Source organism: Pristis pectinata, chromosome 21, assembly GCF_009764475.1.
Source record: "Pristis pectinata isolate sPriPec2 chromosome 21, sPriPec2.1.pri, whole genome shotgun sequence".
Taxonomy (NCBI): domain Eukaryota; kingdom Metazoa; phylum Chordata; class Chondrichthyes; order Rhinopristiformes; family Pristidae; genus Pristis; species Pristis pectinata.
Genome location: NC_067425.1, coordinates 2985888 through 3006319, shown reverse-complemented (window position 1 = coordinate 3006319; position 20432 = coordinate 2985888). Strand labels below are relative to the sequence as shown.

Genomic DNA, 20432 nt, shown 5'->3' with positions numbered 1-20432 from the left:
GGCAAGTGGGACCGGCTCAGGAAGGCACCTGATGGCATGGACGAGTTGTGCCAAAGGGCCTGGTTCTACGCTGTACGACTTTATGACGCTTCTGTGCCCGGAGCAAACAACCGAAGCCTCTCATCTCCCTCCACGCCCACACACATCTGTGGCTGCTTGAGGACCAGCCATAACACTTCCAGTCGGAAAGGCGTGCGGCTCGGAGGGGAACCTGCAGGTGGTGGTGGTCCTCTGCTGCCCCGCTTCTTCTCGGTGGTGGGAGGTTGCAGGTTTGGGAGGTGTTGTGGGAGTAGCCTGGGCCAGTGACTGCAGTGCGTGCTGTAGACGATGCCAGTGGTGGAGGGAGGGTGTTTTGGGGGAGGGGGGTGGTTGGATAGGGTGCTGCTTTGACCTAGGTGGTGTCAAGCTGGTGGGACAGACCATGCTTAAAGATACGTTCACACTCGCGCACTCTGCTGGCATTGGTCAGTTGTCAGAGGGTCAGTCCCTGGGGAGGAGGAGGGGAGGGTTCGGGGAAGGAAGCCGATACCTGGTGGTGGGAGGCACTTCTGGCTGGAAGGGGAAAGCTTCACTGAGGCTGGGGTTGGTCAGAAATTCATCCACCTCCTTGCTGGGGTCAGCAGACCTGCAAATGAAAATGGGGAAGGATGACAGAGGTGAGTTAACGAGCACGGGAAGACTCCCACCTCCCCCACACCTCCCCCGCACCCCCTCTGGTATCCCAGACCACCCCAAGGTCAGTGGGGGAGCTTTGGGTCTGCGGTGACTGCGGTACGTCGGTGAGTTAAACCGGCTCTGTGTGCGTGGTGCCAACACAAATAAAAACACTTGGGACGGGGCTGGGGGTGTTTACCCCGGGAGCAGGCTCAGCCGAAGGCAGGGCTGGTCAGTTTGGTGCAGGTCTTAAGGGTACAGTCCCCGTGGCAGGAAGGGTGGATGAGAGAGGGTCCAGGGAGGAAGACCCCAGATCGGGTGGGACTGAGGTTTAACATCTTGGACCACCTGTCCTGGGCCCAGCACATAGATGCAATCACAGAGTACTTCACAGCATCTCCACCCTCTGAGAAGCTTCAGGAGGTTCGGCAGGTCACCAAATACTTGAACTTCTGCAGATTCATCGTTGAAAGTATCCTGACTGGTTGCATCACGGCCTGGTACGGCAATTCCAACGCACAGGAATGCAAGAGGCTGCAGAGGGTAGTGGATGCAGCCTGGTCCATCACGAGCACAGCCCTCCCCACCACTGACAGCATCTACAGGAGGTGCTGCCTCAAGAAGGCAGCATCTATCATCGAGCAAGTTTTTTATGGTACAATACCTCACCATACTTGTCAAAGTGACAACAAACCCAACTTCAGTTGATGTACAGGGGCAGAGGCCAGAAGTCCCAGGGAAACATGGTGGGACACAGATCCAGCTGTGAGAATCCCTTCCCCCCACCCCCACCGATACAACCCAGAAATAAATCCCACGGCCCCATAAGGCCAGTGAGAAGCCTGGGCTTGGCCTGAGTGTGGAGGCCCAGGGGCCTGGAATGCAGGGTGAGAATCACCGGGCAACCGAGACAAAGGAACACAGCCTCCTCGAGGCTGCCCTCTCGATGTGACAATCCCTGCCCACTGACGTCACGGTCGGAGGGCGAGAAAGGCAGCAGGGCCGCCGGTCCCCAAGGGCCGTCAGCACCAGCAGATGGAGGTCCCTCCACCGGCGGGGCAGTCCGAGGGAGTATCAGTGAAGTGAGGTTTTCTCCAAACTGGGCCCATTTCGATTCAGTCCCCCCTCTCCCGAAGGTGCTGACTCCTCCAGGGGATCAGTTCTTCCAATTATACCTCCCCACTACCACACCACACCCCACCCACAGTGCAGCACTCCCTCACCGCCCCTGCCACAGTGTGGTGCTCCCTCACTGCCCCTCAGTGCGGCGCTCCCTCGGATCTGTGAGGAGAGGCCGGGATTTTGCGGTGGGTGGGGGCTGATCCCAGACCCTGCAGGTTACTTGTGACGATCCCCCCGTCCCCCACCCACAGGGTGGTCTCTGATGCCCCAGTGTAAGGCAGAACCCCCTCCTGCGAGGCAGGACGAGGAAGGCAGGGCCGTCCCTCACTGACCCCCACCCAGTGTCTGCAGCCGGCCTCCCAATGGCCCCCAACTCCACTCCCCCCCTCCCCAGTCTCCCACCCCATTGGTCAACTGGCCGATTGTTGTCTCAAAGCTCAGTGACAAGGTGGGGGCTGGGGGGGGGGGTGGAGGCAGTGGGGAGGTCTGCCCTCTTGCCCTTTGCTGGCCCTGCAGGAGGTCCCAGAAGCAGGTTCGTTCCCAGCCCCACCGAGCCCCCTCCCTCTGGCCCCCCCCACACGATGCTCCGCCCCGCCCCCTCGCCTCCCCCTCCCCCCGCCGGTCATCATGCCAACCTCTCCCGGACCCTGCCCGCCTGCTGAGGCAGCCACCCACCCCTTGCTGAGCACCATGACCCTCGACTGCACCCCCTAGCTCCACCATGCCCCTGACGGGTTTCCTGCTGCTTTCTGCCGCCTGGCTCTCCCAGCAGCTCCTGCAGGGCATGGCCTGGCTCTCCAGCAGCCTGCTGGAGGGCGGTCTGTGGCTGGGCAGCCGTCTGCTGGCCTGGATGGGCTGGGCTTTCTTTGTGTTGGCTGACGACGCGGTGTGCCTGTGGACGTTGCACCTGATCTGGCGACTCAACATGTGGCTGTCCTATCTCATCCTGGACACCAACCTGTGGCTCCTCTACCAAGCCTCGGACCAGAGCAACTGGGTGGTGTACGTGGCCTACGACTACATCCGCTGGCTGTCCAATGCCCTGTCCAGTCTCTCCGTGTCCTGCTCCTACGTTGCCCGGCGCTACGCCCTGTGGCTGGACTACCTGTGGAACAACTACCTGAAGTGGCAGGTGTACGTGGTGAGGGAGTACAGCCTGCTGCTCACCTACACCGTCCTGAGCCACAGCCTGTACGTGTCCTACTGGCTCCTGGACGCAGCCATCAGCCTCTCACAGAGCCTGCTGGGACACGCCAAGTGGGCGTCCTTCCTGCTGCCCTTCGACACCGCCTGGCTGTGCATGGCTGACCTCCGCTACTTCACCTGGCTCCTCTACGTGCTGAGGGACGCTAGCATCTGCCTGTGGTACGCGACCGAGGAGTGGGCACTGCAGCTCAGCTACGCGCTGGCCACATATCTCAGCTGGCAAGCATACACCCTGCAGGACTCCGCGCTCTGGCTGTCCCACACAGTGTCAGAGGGAGCCGCCAGCTTCTGGCAAGGTCTGGGTGACCTGGGCACCTGGACTCTGTACGTAGTGGGTGAGTATGGCCTATGGACCCTCTACCTGCTCCTCAAAGCCCTGCTCGACCTGGCCTACCTTCTGCTGGACGTCACCCTCGGCCAGTCATCCTTGCTCTTCAAGTACACTGTGCTCTTCGCCTACGTTTTGTTGGATTGCACCATTTACCAGTCACAGATTCTGATCGCCTGCATCACATGGTTCTCCCTCATCCTATTGGACTGGATCCAGTGGCTGTCTTGCCTTATGTTACAGCTTCTTCAGTAATGTTACTGCAATGTCTAACTTTGATTTTATATACTATTTTCACAATAAAAAGGTTAAAATCCCAATCTCCCTTTTCTGAAGTCATTCTGACTGATTTTCCCACCTCTCAAATACCAGAAGAGGTGCACTTAAGCGTTTAAAGGAGATGTGCGGGGGCAGTCTTTCACAGAGGATGGTTGGAATGGGCTGCAAGGGGTAGTGGTGGAGGCAGATGCAATTGTGGCAGAAAAGATACAGCCTCTCTGTCTACCTCACCATGGCCCTGACACTCCATCTGTCTCCCTGCACTGCACCTTCTCTGTAAATGCAACACTGAATTCTGTGTTCTGTTCTCCTTCTGTTCCACCTCGATGGAATGATCTGTCTGGATGGCACGCAAACTAAAGCTTTCACTCCATCTCAGCACAGGAGACAGTAATAAACCTATTACAAGTTTAGGAGGCTTTAAGACAGACACGTGAATAAGCAGGGAGTGAAGGATCATGTGCAGGCAGAAGGAACTTCGTTTAATTCGGCAGAGAAACAAAGGACTGCAGATGCTGGAATCTAGATAAAAAACACAATGATGCTGGAGGAAGGGTCCTGACCCAAAACGTTGACCGCCTGCTTTTCTCCACGGATGCTGCCTGGCCTGCTGAGTTCCTCCAGCATCATAGTTTAATTCAGCCTCATGTTCGGCACAGACATGGTGGGCCGAAGGGCCTGTTCCTGTGCTGTACTGTTCTGTGTTCTATGTCCACTTGTTTTTCCATGCTGGTTCCACTGAGGGGAGTACACCACCCAATTCCCAAAGGAGCAGAGAAAACCGATGGATTCTGAGGTGTATCGGCAGGGTGGGCACTGACTGGGTTCTGAGTGGGCACAGTGACCCTCCCTCAGTACCGCCCCTCCCACAGTGACACTCCCTCAGTACTGCCCCTCCCTCAGTACTGCCCCTCCCACAGTACGGTGCTCCCTCGCAATGTCGGCCTGGATTTTGGAGTCAATCCTCTGCTCTGGGACCTCTGACACAAAGACCACCACCATCTACCGTAATCCACAGCCGACACGGCTCCTGAGGGATCCCCACATCCCATGGGCTTCCCCTTCCCCTCCGGCACTGGGAACCTGGATCTGTCTCCGCTCCGGTTCCTTGAGCCAACTTACCCTAATCTCTCGACATTCCAGCTGCCGCACCTTCAGGCTGCTCCCACCCCCTCCAGCTGCGTTCCTCTCTCCACGCCAAGGATGTCCCCCGACCATCCAGGGTGGTCAAACCCCCCCTCATGTTCAATCAAACCCCCCCCTCCCCCACAGCTCACTGCCAATGAACTCAGCAAGTGGAGGGTGGATTCATCGACCCTCCTCATTGGAACCCCATCTGGGGACTTGCTCCTGACAAAAACTCCCATCCCGCGGTCCCGACACATCCCTGGGGAGCTTCGCGGCCAACGCAAGCTACGTGGCAAGTAAACCGTGCACAGCAAGATCCCACAAACAATGGGACCTGCAACGATAATCATTGGTCCCAGGACACTGGGGGAGAGCCTCCTGCTCCTCTCCCAGAGCTGCCCAGTTAGGCTCCGCTGGAATGGTACCGCTGACCGAGTGGCACTCTCCCTGGCGTTCCCGGCGCTGGATCACCGGTGGTCTCACTCGGCAGTGTGGGGGCTCCCCTGGACTGTACTGCCCAGGGCTGTCGAGGGGTGGGGAGACCACATGGAGAGGCTCATGGGGTGGGTGTCCGAGCTGGGCAGCTGGGGGTGGGGGAGCTTGGGGAGGGGGATCTGGGGGAGGGGAGCTGGGGGTGGGGGAGCTGAGGGGGGAGCCAGGGGAGGGGAGCTGGGGGGAGCTGGGGGGGGGGAAGCCAGGGGAGGGGGAACTGGGGGGGAGAGGGAGCTGGGGTGGTGGAGCTGGAGGGAGGGGAGCCGGGGGTGGGAAGCCGGGGGGAGAGGGAGCCGGGGGAGGGGGAAGGGGAGCTGGGGGCGGGGAATCCATCCCACGTCAGATGACCCTCGACAAATCCTCTCTCACCCACTGGGGTCCAGGCTGCCCATCTGCTGCGGGAAGGTCAGGTTCAGGTTCAGGGCCATCTTTCCGAGGATCTCCTGCACGTCCACTGAGCCGCCCTGTGGTGGGACGTCCTCCATCGCTCGCTGCCCTCTGCCTGTGGATTCGGACAAACGTCCCGCAGTCAGGGGGTGCCGGCAGCTCCCACCCCCAACCCTTCCCCTCCCACCTTAAACCTACCCTAGGGAAAAGACTGCCACTACCTACCCTATCTCTGCCCCTCATGATTTTATAAACCCCTACAAGGTCACCCCTCAGCCTCCTCTGCTCCAGGGAGAACAGTCCCAGATTATCCAGTCTCTCCTCCAGCCCTCCAGTCCTGACGACATTCCCCCTCCCCACAGCTCTGGAGCCCTGGATCCACTCCCATCCACTGTTAACCCCTTCTGCCCCAGCCCCCTCACCCGCCCTGCCCCGCGCTGGCAGTGAAGAGGTCCCAATGTCGGGCAGCGAGGGACTGGAGGGGTGTGGGTATCCGAGGGGGCAGGGGAGTGGAGATCAGAGGGCGGAGGGGAGTGGGGATCCGAGGGGGCAGGGGAGTGGAGATCAGAGGGTGGAGGGGAGTGGGGATCCGAGGGGGCAGGGGAGTGGAGATCAGAGGGCGGAGGGGAGTGGGGATCCGAGGGGGCAGGGGAGTGGAGATCAGAGGGCAGAGGGGAGTGGGGATCCGAGGGGGCAGGGGAGTGGAGATCAGAGGGTGGAGGGGAGTGGGGATCCGAGGGGGCAGGGGAGTGGAGATCAGAGGGTGGAGGGGAGTGGGGATCCGAGGGGGCAGGCAGTGGACCCAGTCATTCACATATGTTCACCCTGTTAAACCTCGCCCTCTCCCCCACAATCCCAATCTCCCTGCAATCCCCACACCTCCCAATAACACCCCCCCCCTCCCCATATCCCAATCTCAGCCAATCCCAGGCACTGCACCCTTCCCCTAGCAACCCTTCTCGCCCTGCCTTCAACCTCCTCCACAGTCCCATCCGTCCGTGGTCCTGTAACCTTCTCCAGCCCTACAGCCCCCCGGATTCCTGCTCTCCTCCCATTCCAGTCTCTTCACTTGGTTCCCACCTCTCCCCTAGTGCCTCCCACTGGCTCTGGAATTCTCTCCCCGACTCTCTCCTGGCACTGACCTGGCTCTGTGCCTCGCTGCCACCCCCGTGGAGCTCCCTGGCTCCTGTCCTGCCCCCGAGATGCTGCACAAGAGCCGTTGCTGCTCTAGGCTATCCACTGCTGACAGGAGAAGGAACCCATTTACTTTTCATCAAACTGCAAAATGGGGAAAGGGAAGTTAAAAACGCAACCACCACACAGGAAGGTTGCACAAGGAACAGTGCCTGCTTGTGTGGAAAGATCTGGAACACTTGACCCCGTGGTACTTCTGACAGGCATCTTGCTGGAGAGCAGCTCAGCACAGATTCAGCGGTCTTCCCCTTAGTTCAGGCAGGGGACAACAGCGAGGATCTGTGGGGCTTCACAACTTGTTGAAAGAAACCTCAGTGTAGTGTAGGAAAATGCCGAAAACACTCAGCAGGTCAGGCAGCATCTGTGCAGAGGGAAACGGTTAATGCTGTCGGTCTGTGAGAGAGATGCAAGTTAGTTTTCAGTTGGAGAATGTGTAGAACAAAGGGAATGTCTGTGCTAGGATGAGTCCAGATGATTTTATAGGGGTAGTTACCAGCACATTAAACTCCCTTCCCCACCTTCTTTCCTACTGAAGACTAACTTGCATCTATTTCCCACTGCTGACAAAGGTCACATTGATGAGAAGTCATTCACTTGAAACATTAACTCTGCTCCTCTCTCCACAGATGCTGCCTGACCTGCTGAGTGTTTCCAGCATTTTTTGCTTTTGTTTCAGATGTCCAGCATCTGCAGCTTGGTTTTTCAATTACTACTTAAAGTGAGTCAGAAAACTGTGCACAGCAAGATCGGGGCAAGACAGTGGTGCAGCAGGTAGTGCCGCTGCCTCAGCCCCAGAGACCCGGGTCCAAACTTGACCTCTGGTGCTGTCTGTGTGGAGCTTGCACATTCTCCCTGTGACCATGTGAGTCTCCTCTGAGTGCTTTGGTTTGCTCCCACATCCCAAAGACCTGCTGTAGGGTAATTAGCGGCGGTAACTTACTGCTTCACGTAGGTTTAATGGCAGAATGAATCAGAGGGGAGTTGATGGGCAGGTGTAAAGGTTTCAAGGGTGCAGGGAAGTAAGAAAGATTAATGAGATTGCTCCACTGGGAGCCAGAGTGTACCCAATGGGCCAAATGGTCTCCTCTGTTGTTATAAGTCTAAGTGTGTACAAGTGTGGCGGGATTTGCACACTCCCACTCCAGATCCAAGACTCCACATTATAGATGGGCACATAGGGGGGAATAAGTTTCATGAGGAGGGAGGAATATGGAGATGGCATTGGATTGATGGGCCGATTGGCCTCTGCCTTTGTTTTATTAAAACGTACAAAATTCTTATGGGACCTGACATGTTTCCTCTGCCTGGGCAGTCCAGACCCAGGAAGGGGGATTCTACACCCACGGGTGGTGTCTAGACCTGGGAGGGGGTTGCCTAGATCCAGGGGGTGTCTAGACCCAGACGTCACAGTCTCCAGATTAGGGTCGGCCGTTCAGCACAGATGTGGAGCATCGTCCTCACCCAGAGGGTGGTGAACCTGGAGCTCGCTGCCCACGGCTGCTGCAGAGGTTCTGTCACTGGTAACTAGTTTACGTGAAAAGCTTTTGATTTGTGTGCCATCCAGACAGATCATTCCATACACATCGAGGTAGTACAAAAGGAAAACAGAACGCAGAATATAATGTTGCAGTTACAGAGAAAGTGCAGTGCAGGCAGACTTTTCAGCATCTTCAAAAGTCCATTGAGTATCTTCCAAAGAAGTGGAAGTATGTTTAGATATTCAGGGAATCGAGGGATCATGGTGTTTGTGCAGGAAAGTGACATTGTGGTAAAAGGTCAGACGTGGTCTCGTTGAATAGTGAACCATGAGTGAGGGGTTTCTCGTTCTTATGTTTAAGAGGCAGCTGTATGTCTGTGAGACTCGTGTCCTCTCCCAGCTGGGCGGTGGGGGCTGTTTGACACACATTGTGCCCAACAGGTGAGTCCCCCAATGTCCTCCAACAGGTACACCTTAACTCACAGACTCTCTGCACAGTTAGCAGTTTGCTCTCCCATGTCGATGGCTGCCATTCCTGCAGTAATGGCTGCACCACTAACATGGAGCCTCGGGCGAGGTCAGATCATTCCAACTGTGGTCATTTACTCCATGCCTGGGGGTCATCCCACTTGACAGGAATGAATGGAGGTTAAATCCCTTGCCCCCAAGTCTGAAGTGAGCTGATTCACACTGGGTCATCCAGTGTGTGCTGGGAACCGCCCTGTCTGGAGATGTTGTGCAGGGTCAGCTAAGGCCTTATGACCAAGGAGGTGAGCACACACATCTGTAATATTCCCCTCCCACAGTGTGACCCTCCCTCAGTACTGCCCCCCCCCACAGTGTGAACCTCTCTCAGTACCACCCCTCCCACAGTGTGACCCTCCCTCAGTACTGCCCCTCCCAGAGTGCGATGCTTCCTCAGTACCGCCCCTTTTTTTCACAGTTAGTTTGTCTTCATTGCATGTTTCACACTCTCTTCAAATTATTTTCCATCACAGACTGCAAAAAGAACACAATACCACCGAACATCTAGGTAAGCGCAACAACACTCACCTCGCAACCCCCCCCCACCCCACCCCCACAGTCTCGGACATGGCCTGGAAACCACCGTCCAGAACGACTGACGGAGGCACAGAACTGTGCACAGCATTTCACAAAAGTCAACAGACTGAAAGGTGACGTCTTCGCAGGATCCTTGCCTCCAGGAGCTGCAACTGCTGCATAGGACCAAATCCCTGCCATCTTAGCGCCTTTACAGCCGCCATGACAAGGCACTACGCAGTCAGTGATCACAAAACACTGCTGGTGCGATAAACAGCGACACAACCAGCAGGGCACACCAGTAATTAGTCCCGTAAAGGAGCAGTGCGGAGAAAGGAGAGGTGGGAGTCTTCTCCAGATAATCAGACAGTCCGTGTGATGAAACACCAGCGCCGTCCCTCCCACAGCGCTCGGAACACAGACTCCAACACCTGGCAAAACAGAGTCCTTGCAAGAAGAAAACTGCTCCAGCCCACCGCTCCAGATGAAACCCACACTCCCCCACCGCCCAACATGCTCCACAACTGCACTTTTGAATTTACACAATCACATTATCAGCTCGATGGGAGAGCACACTCAGTACCACTGCTCCCACAGGGCAACACTCCCTCAGTACTGCCCCTCCCACAGTGCGGTGCTCCCTCAGTACTTTCTCCATGAGTGCCTCTCCAAGTGATGTGTTGATGTCTGCGGAGTGATGATTTGAACCCACTGTCTGTGGACTGAGATACAGTGAGAAGCTTTGGTTTGTGTGCCGTCCAGACAGGTCATTCCATACACAAGTACATTTCTGTTAATACCCCAACACACCTTTAACTGACATTTGTCAGCTTCTATCCTGCTGTTAGCAGACTCTTGAACAGACCTCTTGTATGATTAAGCTGAACTCTTGATCTCACAACCTACCTGGTCGTGGCCCTTGCACCTTATTGTCTGCCTGCACTGCCTTTTCTCTGTAACTGGAACACTACGTCCTGTTGTTGGTTTTCCTTTTGTACTTCCTCAATGTGCTTCTGTACGGAATGATCTGTCTGGATGGCAAGCAAAACAAGAACTTTTCACTGTATCTTGGTACACGTGACAATTATAAACCGATTACCAATTCTGAACGCTACAAAGTGCAGGGAACCATGTGAACGGACGGGGAGTGCAGCCAACATTACCTGGTGAGCCGGCTGCTAAATCATGGTAGTGGGCAGGCACGGTAGTGTAGCGGTTAGCGTAACGCTATTACAGAGCCAGCGACCTGGGTTCAATTCTAGCCACTGTCTGTAAGGAGTTTGTACGTTCTCCCCGTGTCTGCGTGGGTTTCCTCCGGGTGCTCCGGTTTCCTCCCACATTCCAAAGACGTATGGGTTAGGAAGTTGTGGGCATGCTATGTTGGCGCTGGAAGCGTGGCGACACTTGCGGGCTGCCCCCAGTACACTCTACGCAAACGGTGCATTTCACTGTGTGTTTCGATGTACGTGTGACTAATGTCTTGTCTTATCATCGAGATTTCCAAATGGTCGGATAGTGGATTATTGGAGCTTTATTGAGGTGCCAACTCCCCAGGGTAGCCCAGGGTGTTCAAGCCACACAACCCAGCAACTGCGGGCAAAACATCTCAGGAGAAAGACTATCGATTTCACTTTCTTTATATCTTTATTATTTACAAAATTTGCAGCAACATAACATGGTGACTTCTGACTGTAAAGAATCATCCAATCAGGATTGCCTGTGGGAAGGAGGGAGCTGTAAGGGTGGGGCATGATGAATATTGGATGACCAATGGGGAAGAACATTACACCGGAAGGTCAGAGGAGCAGGAATTTCAGAGGTTCATAGTCATGGAGTCATACAGCATGGAAACAGGCCCTTCGGCCCAACTCGTTCCTGCTGATCACAAGACAAAGGGGCAGAAGTAGGCCATTCGGCCCATCGAGTCTGCTTCGCTACCTCACCATGAGCTAAATTATTCTCCCATCTAGCCCCAATTCCCAGCCTTTTCCCCATATCCCTTGATACCTTGACTAATTAGATACCTGTCAATCTCCTCCTTAAACACCCCCAATGATCGGGCCTCCACAGCTGTATGTGGCAAAATACACGACCCTCTGGCTAAAGAAATTTCTCCTCAGTACCATTCTAAATGGGTACCCTTTAATTCTAAGACCATGCCGTCTAAACCTGGACTCACCCACCAAGGGAAACAACTTAGCTACATCTGCTCCGTCCAGTCCTTTTAACATTTGAAATGTTTCTATGAGGTCCCCTCTCATTCTTCTGTACCCCGGTGAGTACAGTCCAAGAGCCGACAATCGCTCTTCGTATGTAAGCCCTTTCATTCCAGGAGTCATCCTCGTAAATCTTCTCTGAGCCGACTACGGTGCCTACCTACACTATCTCATTTAGCTGCGTTTTAAACATTTTAAATATTGTAATTGTCCGCACCTCTACCACTTCCTCTGGCAGCTTGTTCCATATACCCACCACCCTCTGTGTGAAAAACATCCCCTTTAAATCTTAAATCTCACTGTAACCCTGTGCTTTCTAGTTTTAGACTCCCCTACCCTGGGAAAAAGGCTGTGACCATTCACCTTATATACACCCCTCATAACTTTATATACATCTGTAAGGTCACCCCTCAGCCTATCCAGCCCCTCCTTATAACCCAAGCCCTCCAGCACCAGTAATATTCCTGTGAATCCTTTCTGCACCCTCTCCAGCTTAATCACATCCTTCCCATAGTGTGGTGACCAGAACTGCACACAGTGCTCCAGATACTGTTATTGTTTTTACCTGTACTACTTCAATGCACTCTGTACTAATTCAATGTACCTGCACTGTGTAATGAATTGACCTGTACGATCGGTTTGTAAGACAAGCTTTTCACTGTACCTCGGTACAAGTGACAATAATAAACCAATACCAATACCAAACCTGGTCCAACTGTAACATAACGTCCAAATTCCAGGACTGTGATGGCTCTTTGGCAAAGACCCATGGATGTCTTTTTCTTAGGATGGGGAGTCGAAAGTGAGACAGCGCGAGTTTAAGGTGAGAGGGGAGAAAGATCTGTGGGGCAGGTTTTTCACACAGAGGGTGGTGGGTGTGTGGAACGAGCTGCCAGAGGAAGTGTTAGAGGCGGGTGCAATTACAATGTTTAAAAGGCAGTGGGGCACGTAGATGGACAGGAAGGGTGTAGAGGGACATGGGTCTGACGGGAGCAAATGGGAATAGCGTGGATAGAATCACGGTCGGTGTGGATGAGTTGAGGTGGATGGTCAGCATAGATGGGACGGGGCCTGTGGAGAACCCACTCCAGTCCGACACCGCATGCTTGCACTGTGCAGTAACGTTGGGTGGGTTGCCGGGACTGTACCCTCAGCATGGCGTGGGACTCCTTCAGTCATCCATCAGCTCCATCTACCCAATGTAAGGGCCAGCAACACCAGTTGGTATCACCACATGACCCTCTCACCTTTACCCACCCCGCCCCCACACTCCCACCATTGGTCACCCAACACATCCATTATCATGACACCCTGCCTTCTCAACCAATTGGAGAATGAAAAGTCTTCAATACCATTCTCTTACCTTCTCCAATATTTTTATTTACAAATCATGAACTAACACCTTGTCACAGACGGAGACATCTCCCAGTTCCGATGTCACTTCTCCTGGGCTCTGTAGTGATTCGGAGACTGGTTTTCCGTTAGCAAGGACCAGGATACCTCAGGAATGTCGGGGAGGCCAGTGATGGAGGTTGTTATGGGTCTGAGTGTCCCCAGCGAACCACCCCCCACTCCCTCCGCCCCACCTACTGACCCGCGGGATCCTGACATCAGACCACCTTGGCAGTGGTGGGATACGGCCGTCTGTGGGGCTGTCTTGCTGGCTTGCTGTTCATCTCGCGCAGGGTGACCTCCTCTTCCTGCTTCCCGGGTTTAATTTCCTTCAACAGGGGCAGCATCGTCCGCCAGCTCCGCCCTGCTGCGGACACAGACACGGCGGCTTCAATAGAGGGCAATGCTGTTGGCATGGGCAAAGGGGAAAGGGCAAAGGGGAAAGGAGGCTGGGCGGGATAAAGGAAGCACGGAGAAAGCAGGGGGGAGGGAGAGGGTAGTGCAGAGAATGATGGAGGTGTAGACAGGGGGGTGGGGAGTGCAGAGGTTGGAGATGGGGGGGTGACGAGGTAAGGTGGGGATGGGAATGGAGGTGCTGGGGGTGGACGGCGTGGTGGAGCTGAGCAAAGGGCAACAAGCGTGTGAAGAAAAGACAAGGAGGGTGGGGACAGTCCGAGTGCCAGAGGGGAGGAGATGCAGTGGAGGAGGTAGTGGATACAAGGGGTGGGGTGGGGGAGGAAGGCAGAGAGGCAGATGGAGTGGGGTGGAGGTGTGTGATGGGCGGATGGCGGTTCAGCTCTGTGAAGGGGGGCTGGGGCAGAGCTGGGATGAAGCCCGGGGGTGGAGGTGGAGCGAGGACCCAGCTGCTTCTTACCTCTACGAGATATCATCCCTCTAAAGGTCGAGCTCCTCCTCGGCAACTCCGAGTTTCCCGGCTCCTCATTGATGAGCCCAAGGTCCGTGTTCCAGCGGCTCCAGTTCACCTCGTCCACCCTGCACGGCGCGGCACGGACAGGCCCGTTACCCCTGGCATCGGGGACCCGGAGCTGGGCAAAGCCCAGCCCACAGACACCAGCAACCCCAACACCCCACCTTCCAGCACCCGCCCCCCGACACCCGCCCCCCCGACACCCGCCCTCCCCCGACACCCGCCCCAGACACCCGCCCTCCCCCGACACCCGCCCCCCCGACACCCGCCCTCCCCCGACACCCGCCCCAGACACCCGCCCTCCCCCCACACCTGACCCCTGACACCTGCCCTCCCCAATACCCCAACACCCACTCCCCCAACACCTGCCCCCCAATACCTAACACCCCCAACACCACAATATCAACCACTAACCCCACAACACCCCCACAACAAAACCTCCGACACCCAAACGCTGAGACCTTGCGCTCCCTGAACCCCCACAACCCCTCCAACACCCACCCCTAAAGCTTCTCCTTAAAACCAATCCCCTAACATCAGCCCCAACACCAACTCATTAACCAGCCCGGCACCAACCCCAAACACTGGCCTCAACACCAACCCCAAACACGGGCCCCAGCATCAACCCCAAACACTGGCCCCGACACCAATGCTCTCGCACCTCCTCTCAATCCCAACCCACCATCAGCCCACCTTCCCCCGCACCAGCTCTCGAACTCCTCCCCAGCAGCACCCCAACCCCAGCTCCCTACACCTGCCTCTCAACAACCACCACACACCAACCACACTTCTCTCTACACCTCCCCTTCTACAGGTTCCCTCCTGTAGGAGGACGTTGGGAGTGGTGTTTAAAGCATCCTGTAACAATGGACGTTATCATAGAATCAGAGAAACAGGCCCTTCGGCCCACCTTGTCCATGCTGACCATGATGTCCATCTACACTAATCCCATTTGCCCTCATTAGACCCACATCCCTCTACATCTTCCCATCCAAGCACCTGTCCAAATCCCTTTTAAACGTTGTTATTATACCTGCCTCCACCACCTCCTCTGGCAGCTCACTCCAGATATTCACCACCCTCTGGATGAAGAACTTATCCCTCAGATCTCCTTTACATTCCTCCCCTCTCACCTTAATCCCGTGCCCTCTAGTTCTAGACTCCCCTGCCCTGGGAAAAAGACACTGACTACCTACCCTATCTATGCACCTCATAATTTTATAAACCTCATTAAGGTCACTCCTCAACCTCCTACGTCCCAGTGAGAATAAACCCAGCCGTTCCTCATAACCACAGCCCTCCGTTCCAGGCAACATCCTGGTGAATCTCTTCTGCACTATCTCTATTGCTACTGCACCCTTCCTGTGGTGTGGTGTCCAGAACCATAGGCAATACTCCAAGTGTGGTCTGACCAGTGTTTCGTACCAGATGTTGTTGTAAAGTCAGAAAGGTGACAGGTATGCATTTACATATTATGTTTGACCACTGTGTGAGGGTTTTGTTGGTGAGGGTGTGCAGGAACCTGAAGCAGAGTGGGTGGAGGGAGGTTCTATGTTAGAATAGGCTTGAGGGCTGAATGGCCTCCTGCTCAGAATGTTATTTATAATTGTCCCTTGGAGGGAAGCCCCAGGGGCACCACCTTTACCCAAAAGGTAACTGGTTCCACTGGAAACACTCAGCTGGTCACCAGCGTCTGTGCTGAGAGAAGCAAAGTTAACATTTCAGGCCAAAGATTCCTTGATAAAACTGGAAAGGGTCTGTAATTCTCTCCCTCCACAGATGCTACCTGGCCTGCAGGGTGTTTCCTCAGTACTGCGCTGTGCCATCACCCTTCACTCTACTCCTAACTCAGTGAGAGAATCCATTTCAGGGACAAGGCACGGCACAGTTAGCAGAGCCACCGCCTATTTCCCTGCTGTATGTTTCTATGGAAAGCTGTCCTTGGGAACTCGAGCTTGGCAGAGGGGCGGAGTGCAGTGAGCTGGTCGGATTCCCCTTTACCTGAAACACCACCTCTGGTCCTCCTGTCCGTCCAGGGTAACCCCGACAATCACAGGCTCCCCCGATCGGAACTTTGCTCTCAGGCATCGCGGCAGACTCTTCTCCAAATCCAGGATTGTGATGGCCCTCTGGCAAAGACACAGAGCTGGCATTACAGAAAGGCAGGGGAGGAAGGTAATCAGGAAGGCAAACTGTATGTTGGCCCCACTGCAAGTGTCCCCTTGGGAGACGTACTCCAGATGTGCAGACTCAAAGAGACTGGAAGCTGGAGCAAAATACAAACCGCTGGAGGAACTCAGTGGGTCAGGCAGCATCTGTGGAGGGAAAGGAATGCTTGACATTTCGGGTCAAAACCCTTCATCAGGACTGAGCGGGTAGAGAGAGCCAGGGTGTAGAAGTGAGAGGGAGGGGGTGAGATGGGGGCTGATAGGTGATAGGTGGAACTAGATGAGGGATGGATGATGGGCAGATAGAGCTGGGGGGGGGGAGGGGGAGGGGACAGGAAAGGTGAACCAAGGGGGAAAAATCCCAGGTAGATAGGTAGGTAGGTGGGTGATGGGCAGATGAAACCAGGTGAGGGAGGGTGATGAGTCTAGGTAAGGGTAGGGGAGGGGGGGTGGGAATGGAAAAGGTGAATGGAGATCCAGAGTGGACTGGTGGGAGCAGAAAAGGGACATGGGGGAGGGGGTGGTAGGTTATCTGAAATTAGAAAATTCAGGGTTATCCCATTGGGCTGTAGGCGACCCCAGCTGAACATGAGGTGTTGAATTCCAGCTGTGCACAGCTCTAGCCTCCCTGCCTAAGAGGGAGACAGCAGTGATTCACCAGTTGGATCCTGGGATGGGAGGGATTGATTTTCTAATAGTGATAATAATTTCTAATAATAATGTGTGATGGGACGGCGTAGAGGGAGCTTCACTCTGTGTCTGACCCCGGGAGTGTGTGATGGGGCGGCGTAGAGGGAGCTTCACTCTGTGTCTGACCCCGGGAGTGTGTGATGGGACGGCGCAGAGGGATCTTCACTCTGTGTCTGACCCCGGGAGTGTGTGATGGGACGGCGCAGAGGGAGCTTCACTCTGTGTCTGACCCCGGGAGTGTGTGATGGGACGGCGCAGAGGGAGCTTCACTCTGTGTCTGACCCCGGGAGTGTGCGATGGGATGGTGTAGAGGGAGCTTCACTCTGTGTCTGACCCCGGGAGTGTGCGATGGGATGGTGTAGAGGGAGCTTCACTCTGTGTCTGACCCCGGGAGTGTGCGATGGGATGGTGTAGAGGGAGCTTCACTCTGTGTCTGACCCCGGGAGTGTGCGATGGGATGGTGTAGAGGGAGCTTCACTCTGTGTCTGACCCCGGGAGTGTGTGATGGGATGGTGTAGAGGGAGCTTCACTCTGTGTCTGACCAGTGCCATCCCTGCCCTGGGAGTGCATAATGGGACAATGTAGAGGAAGCTTACTCTGCCCTCTTTACACTGGTTGAAGAGGAACTGACAGAACTAGCTTGAAGAATGTTTACCTGAAGTTTCCAGATACTTTTACTGTCCTTGGAAATTGTTTCCACGGTTTTGCTCATCCGGGCGATCAACATATTGAGCAGGAGGATGTAGGTCAGGATGACGTACGATATCAGCAGGAAGATGAAAACCTTCTTGAATCTGTAGTTCTCCGTGAACTCCAGGTCTCCCATCCCGATGGTGAATCGGAACAGCTCCAGGGAAGTCGTCCCAAAATTCTTATAGGTGGTGTCCTTATGGCAACCAGGTTTAGTGTTGTTGTAGACACCGTCCTCAATCAGCACCACCAAAGCTGTACCAGGGAGGAGGTGAGTTGTGAAGGCAACCATACGACTGACCCTGTTTCCTCCCCACCTCCCCTTCCGTACGTGCCCTTGCCCTCCTTTCTTCCCTTCTTGCTCCCCTTCCCCTCTCTGGGATCCTGGGCTGGTCAAATAATGGTAGAAGCGCCAACGTTCAGATGTTGCCTAGTTTGGAGGGCTTTAGTTATGGGGAGAGACTAGAGAGGCTGCGCTTGTTTTCCCTGGTGTGAAGGAGGCTGAGGGGTGACCTGATAGAGGGGTATAAAATCATGAGGGTAAAGGGAGGGTAAAGGAAGGGTAGTTGGTCAGAATCTTTTTCCCATGGTAGGAGTATCTAAAACGAGAGGGCTTAGGCTTACGGTGAGAGGGAGGAGGTTTAGAGGGCATCAGAGGTTGGCTGACATCTGGAACACATTGCCAGAGAAGGTGGGTGGAATCACAACATTTAAGAAGCATCCAGACGGGCACGAACAGCCAAGGCATAAGGATACAGGAGCAACACACGCAGAGCTGGAGGAATTCAGCGTGTCAGGCAGCATCTGTGGAGAGAAATGGACAGTTGATTTTTCGGGCCAAGTCCCTTCATCTGGACAGTCCAGGGAGAGATGAAGGGTCTCGACCCAAATCATCGAGCATCCATTTCCCTCCACAGATGCTGCCTGACCTGCTGAGTTCCTCCAGCTCTGTGTGTGTTGCTCCAGATCCCAGCATCTGCGGTCCCATGGCTGTGTAACGATACAGGCCTAATGGGGCAAACAGAGATAAGTACAACAGGAGGCATGGACATGATGGGCTGAAGGGCCTGCTTTTGCACTGAACAACACCATGACCCTATCCCCCCACTGAAGAGAAAGGAGGGGGGTGGTACAGAGGGTGGGAGAGTGGAACTGACTCTTACAAATGACTATTGATGTGACCCAACTGTGGATATTAAACCTGAGAGTCATTAACATCTTCGTACAGATCAAATGCAGGTAAATGGGTGTAGTACAGCTATGTACGACGGTGGGCATTCACATGGTGGGCCAAGGGGCCTGCTTTGCTGCTGGATCACCTTATGACTCTTTCTGCGTCTTTATGGACACATCTGGAGAGCAAGGTCACATCTGCTGTGGGTCAGTGGGTCTCGTGGCTCCTCTTGTCCCTGACAGACGTACGATTAAACTCACCAGCTCCAAATCCAAAGAGGAAGACGACATAGACGGTAAGGAAGCTCATCAGATCCGTCAGGAAGATCTGCAGGGAACATGCAAACAGTGGTGAGGTGTCTGCTGGGGTGGGATGTGTCCATGCAAACACATGCCTGATTGCACACACTTGGATGTACGCAGAAACACACATGGACATACACACACCCTCTGCTTATATGTGGTATGTACAGGCATCATTTGAGAGAGGTGCTGCAGTTAGTTGTCTCTCAAGCCCACAAGCAGCAGGCAGAGAGGAACACCACCACCTGCAGGTTCCCCTCACAGCTGTGGACCAGCCTGACCTAGAAACCTATCACCAGTCCTTCACCACTGCCAGGTCTAAATCCTGGAACAACCTGCCCTGCAGCATGGTGGGGGCACCTTCACCAGAAGGACTGGAGGGTTCAGGAAGGCAGCTCTCCCTCACCTTCTCCAGGACAGGTACAGGTGGACAGTCAGTGCCAGCCTTACCAGTGATGCTCAGGGTCATACAAGAACAATAAACATAGTGAATGCCTGAAATGTTGGACCATTGATCCTGCAAGTAAACCACTCACCAGATGTGGAACACCAGAATCCAGCTGTGGATGACTGCATCCTCTTCTAATCGCACCCTCTAGTGCAGCCTCTCATTTAATCACTACACCATGAGCCATGACCTCTGGTATTCTAGTCCTCAATTCCCCGGCTCTCTCCCTCTCTTTCCTCCACCTCCCTTTCCCTCTCATAGTCACCCCTCCCTCTTCTCCCCTCCCATCTGTTCCTCTTGTCCCGTCTTCTCCCTCTTATTCTCCACCCGTACTCTCTCTTTTCCCCACTGTCTCACTCACTCTCTTCTCCCTGCCCACCTTTCTCTCTCCCTATCCCTCTCTCTCACTAAAACCAGCCTCCCTCTCTCTCCCCCCCCTTTGCCCTCTCCTCTCTATCCCTCCCTTCTGTTCCTCTCTCTTCCTCCCTCCCTCGATCCCCTTCACATGCCAGATCTGTTCGTGGTTCCTGTGAGGTGCTGCGTTAGAGCACTTACTTTCTGCATCATCACACTGTAGATCCCCATCTGCTGGAAGCCCCGTGTGTAGTACAACGTATTGATCCAGCCGATCGCCAGAGAAATCACCATGAAGCCCACATATTCCTCCCGTCCGACTGTGTACAGCACAGACGCAGCCAGGAGCAGCACAGCCTGGACGAAGCTGCAGTGAACAGACAGGTGGAATTCAATGGGAAATGAAAACCAAAAAAAAGGTTCAGACGCTGGCAAACAGAAAATGCTGGAAACACTCAGCAGGTCAGGCAGCGTCTGTAGAGAGAGAACATTTCAGCTCGAAGATCCTTCATCAGAACCTATGAGGTGTCTCAGCGAGCACTTGAACCAGGTGGGTGCCCACTGGTCAGTGTGGACATAGTGGGCCAAATGGCCTGTTTCTGTGCTGTATGATTCTATGAGAACACCAGTTTCTCCCTGCACAGAGGCTGCCCGACCTCCTGAGTTTTCCAGCATTTTAGGTGAAATTCAGGATGCAAAGGGCCAGATTATACAGGGCTTTTCGCCAGGTCCTCACTGTTGATCCGCAGTTACTGTGGAGTT

The 20432-nt window shown here is 54.7% G+C and overlaps 2 protein-coding genes across 3 annotated transcripts in view; both read right to left on the bottom strand.

Annotated features, from left to right (window-relative positions):
- Positions 1-6870, bottom strand: part of LOC127581458 (transient receptor potential cation channel subfamily V member 3-like) — a 34733-nt gene extending 27863 nt beyond the window's left edge. For both annotated transcript variants that reach the window (XM_052035901.1, XM_052035900.1), the window contains exons 1-3: positions 6739-6870; positions 5579-5711; positions 530-625 (exon numbers count right to left, since the gene is read on the bottom strand). In XM_052035901.1, coding sequence (XP_051891861.1) covers positions 530-625; positions 5579-5694 — 212 coding nt within the window. In that variant the 5' untranslated portion in view covers positions 5695-5711; positions 6739-6870. The remainder of the gene's footprint in view (positions 1-529; positions 626-5578; positions 5712-6738) is intronic.
- A 6033-nt stretch (positions 6871-12903) lies between these two features.
- Positions 12904-20432, bottom strand: part of trpv1 (transient receptor potential cation channel, subfamily V, member 1) — a 28617-nt gene continuing 21088 nt past the window's right edge. Inside the window, exons 10-15 of the mRNA XM_052035920.1 lie at positions 19872-20037; positions 18827-18893; positions 17358-17647; positions 15846-15973; positions 13791-13909; positions 12904-13283 (exon numbers count right to left, since the gene is read on the bottom strand). Of these exons, the coding sequence (XP_051891880.1) occupies positions 13135-13283; positions 13791-13909; positions 15846-15973; positions 17358-17647; positions 18827-18893; positions 19872-20037 (919 nt within the window). The 3' untranslated portion in view covers positions 12904-13134. The remainder of the gene's footprint in view (positions 13284-13790; positions 13910-15845; positions 15974-17357; positions 17648-18826; positions 18894-19871; positions 20038-20432) is intronic.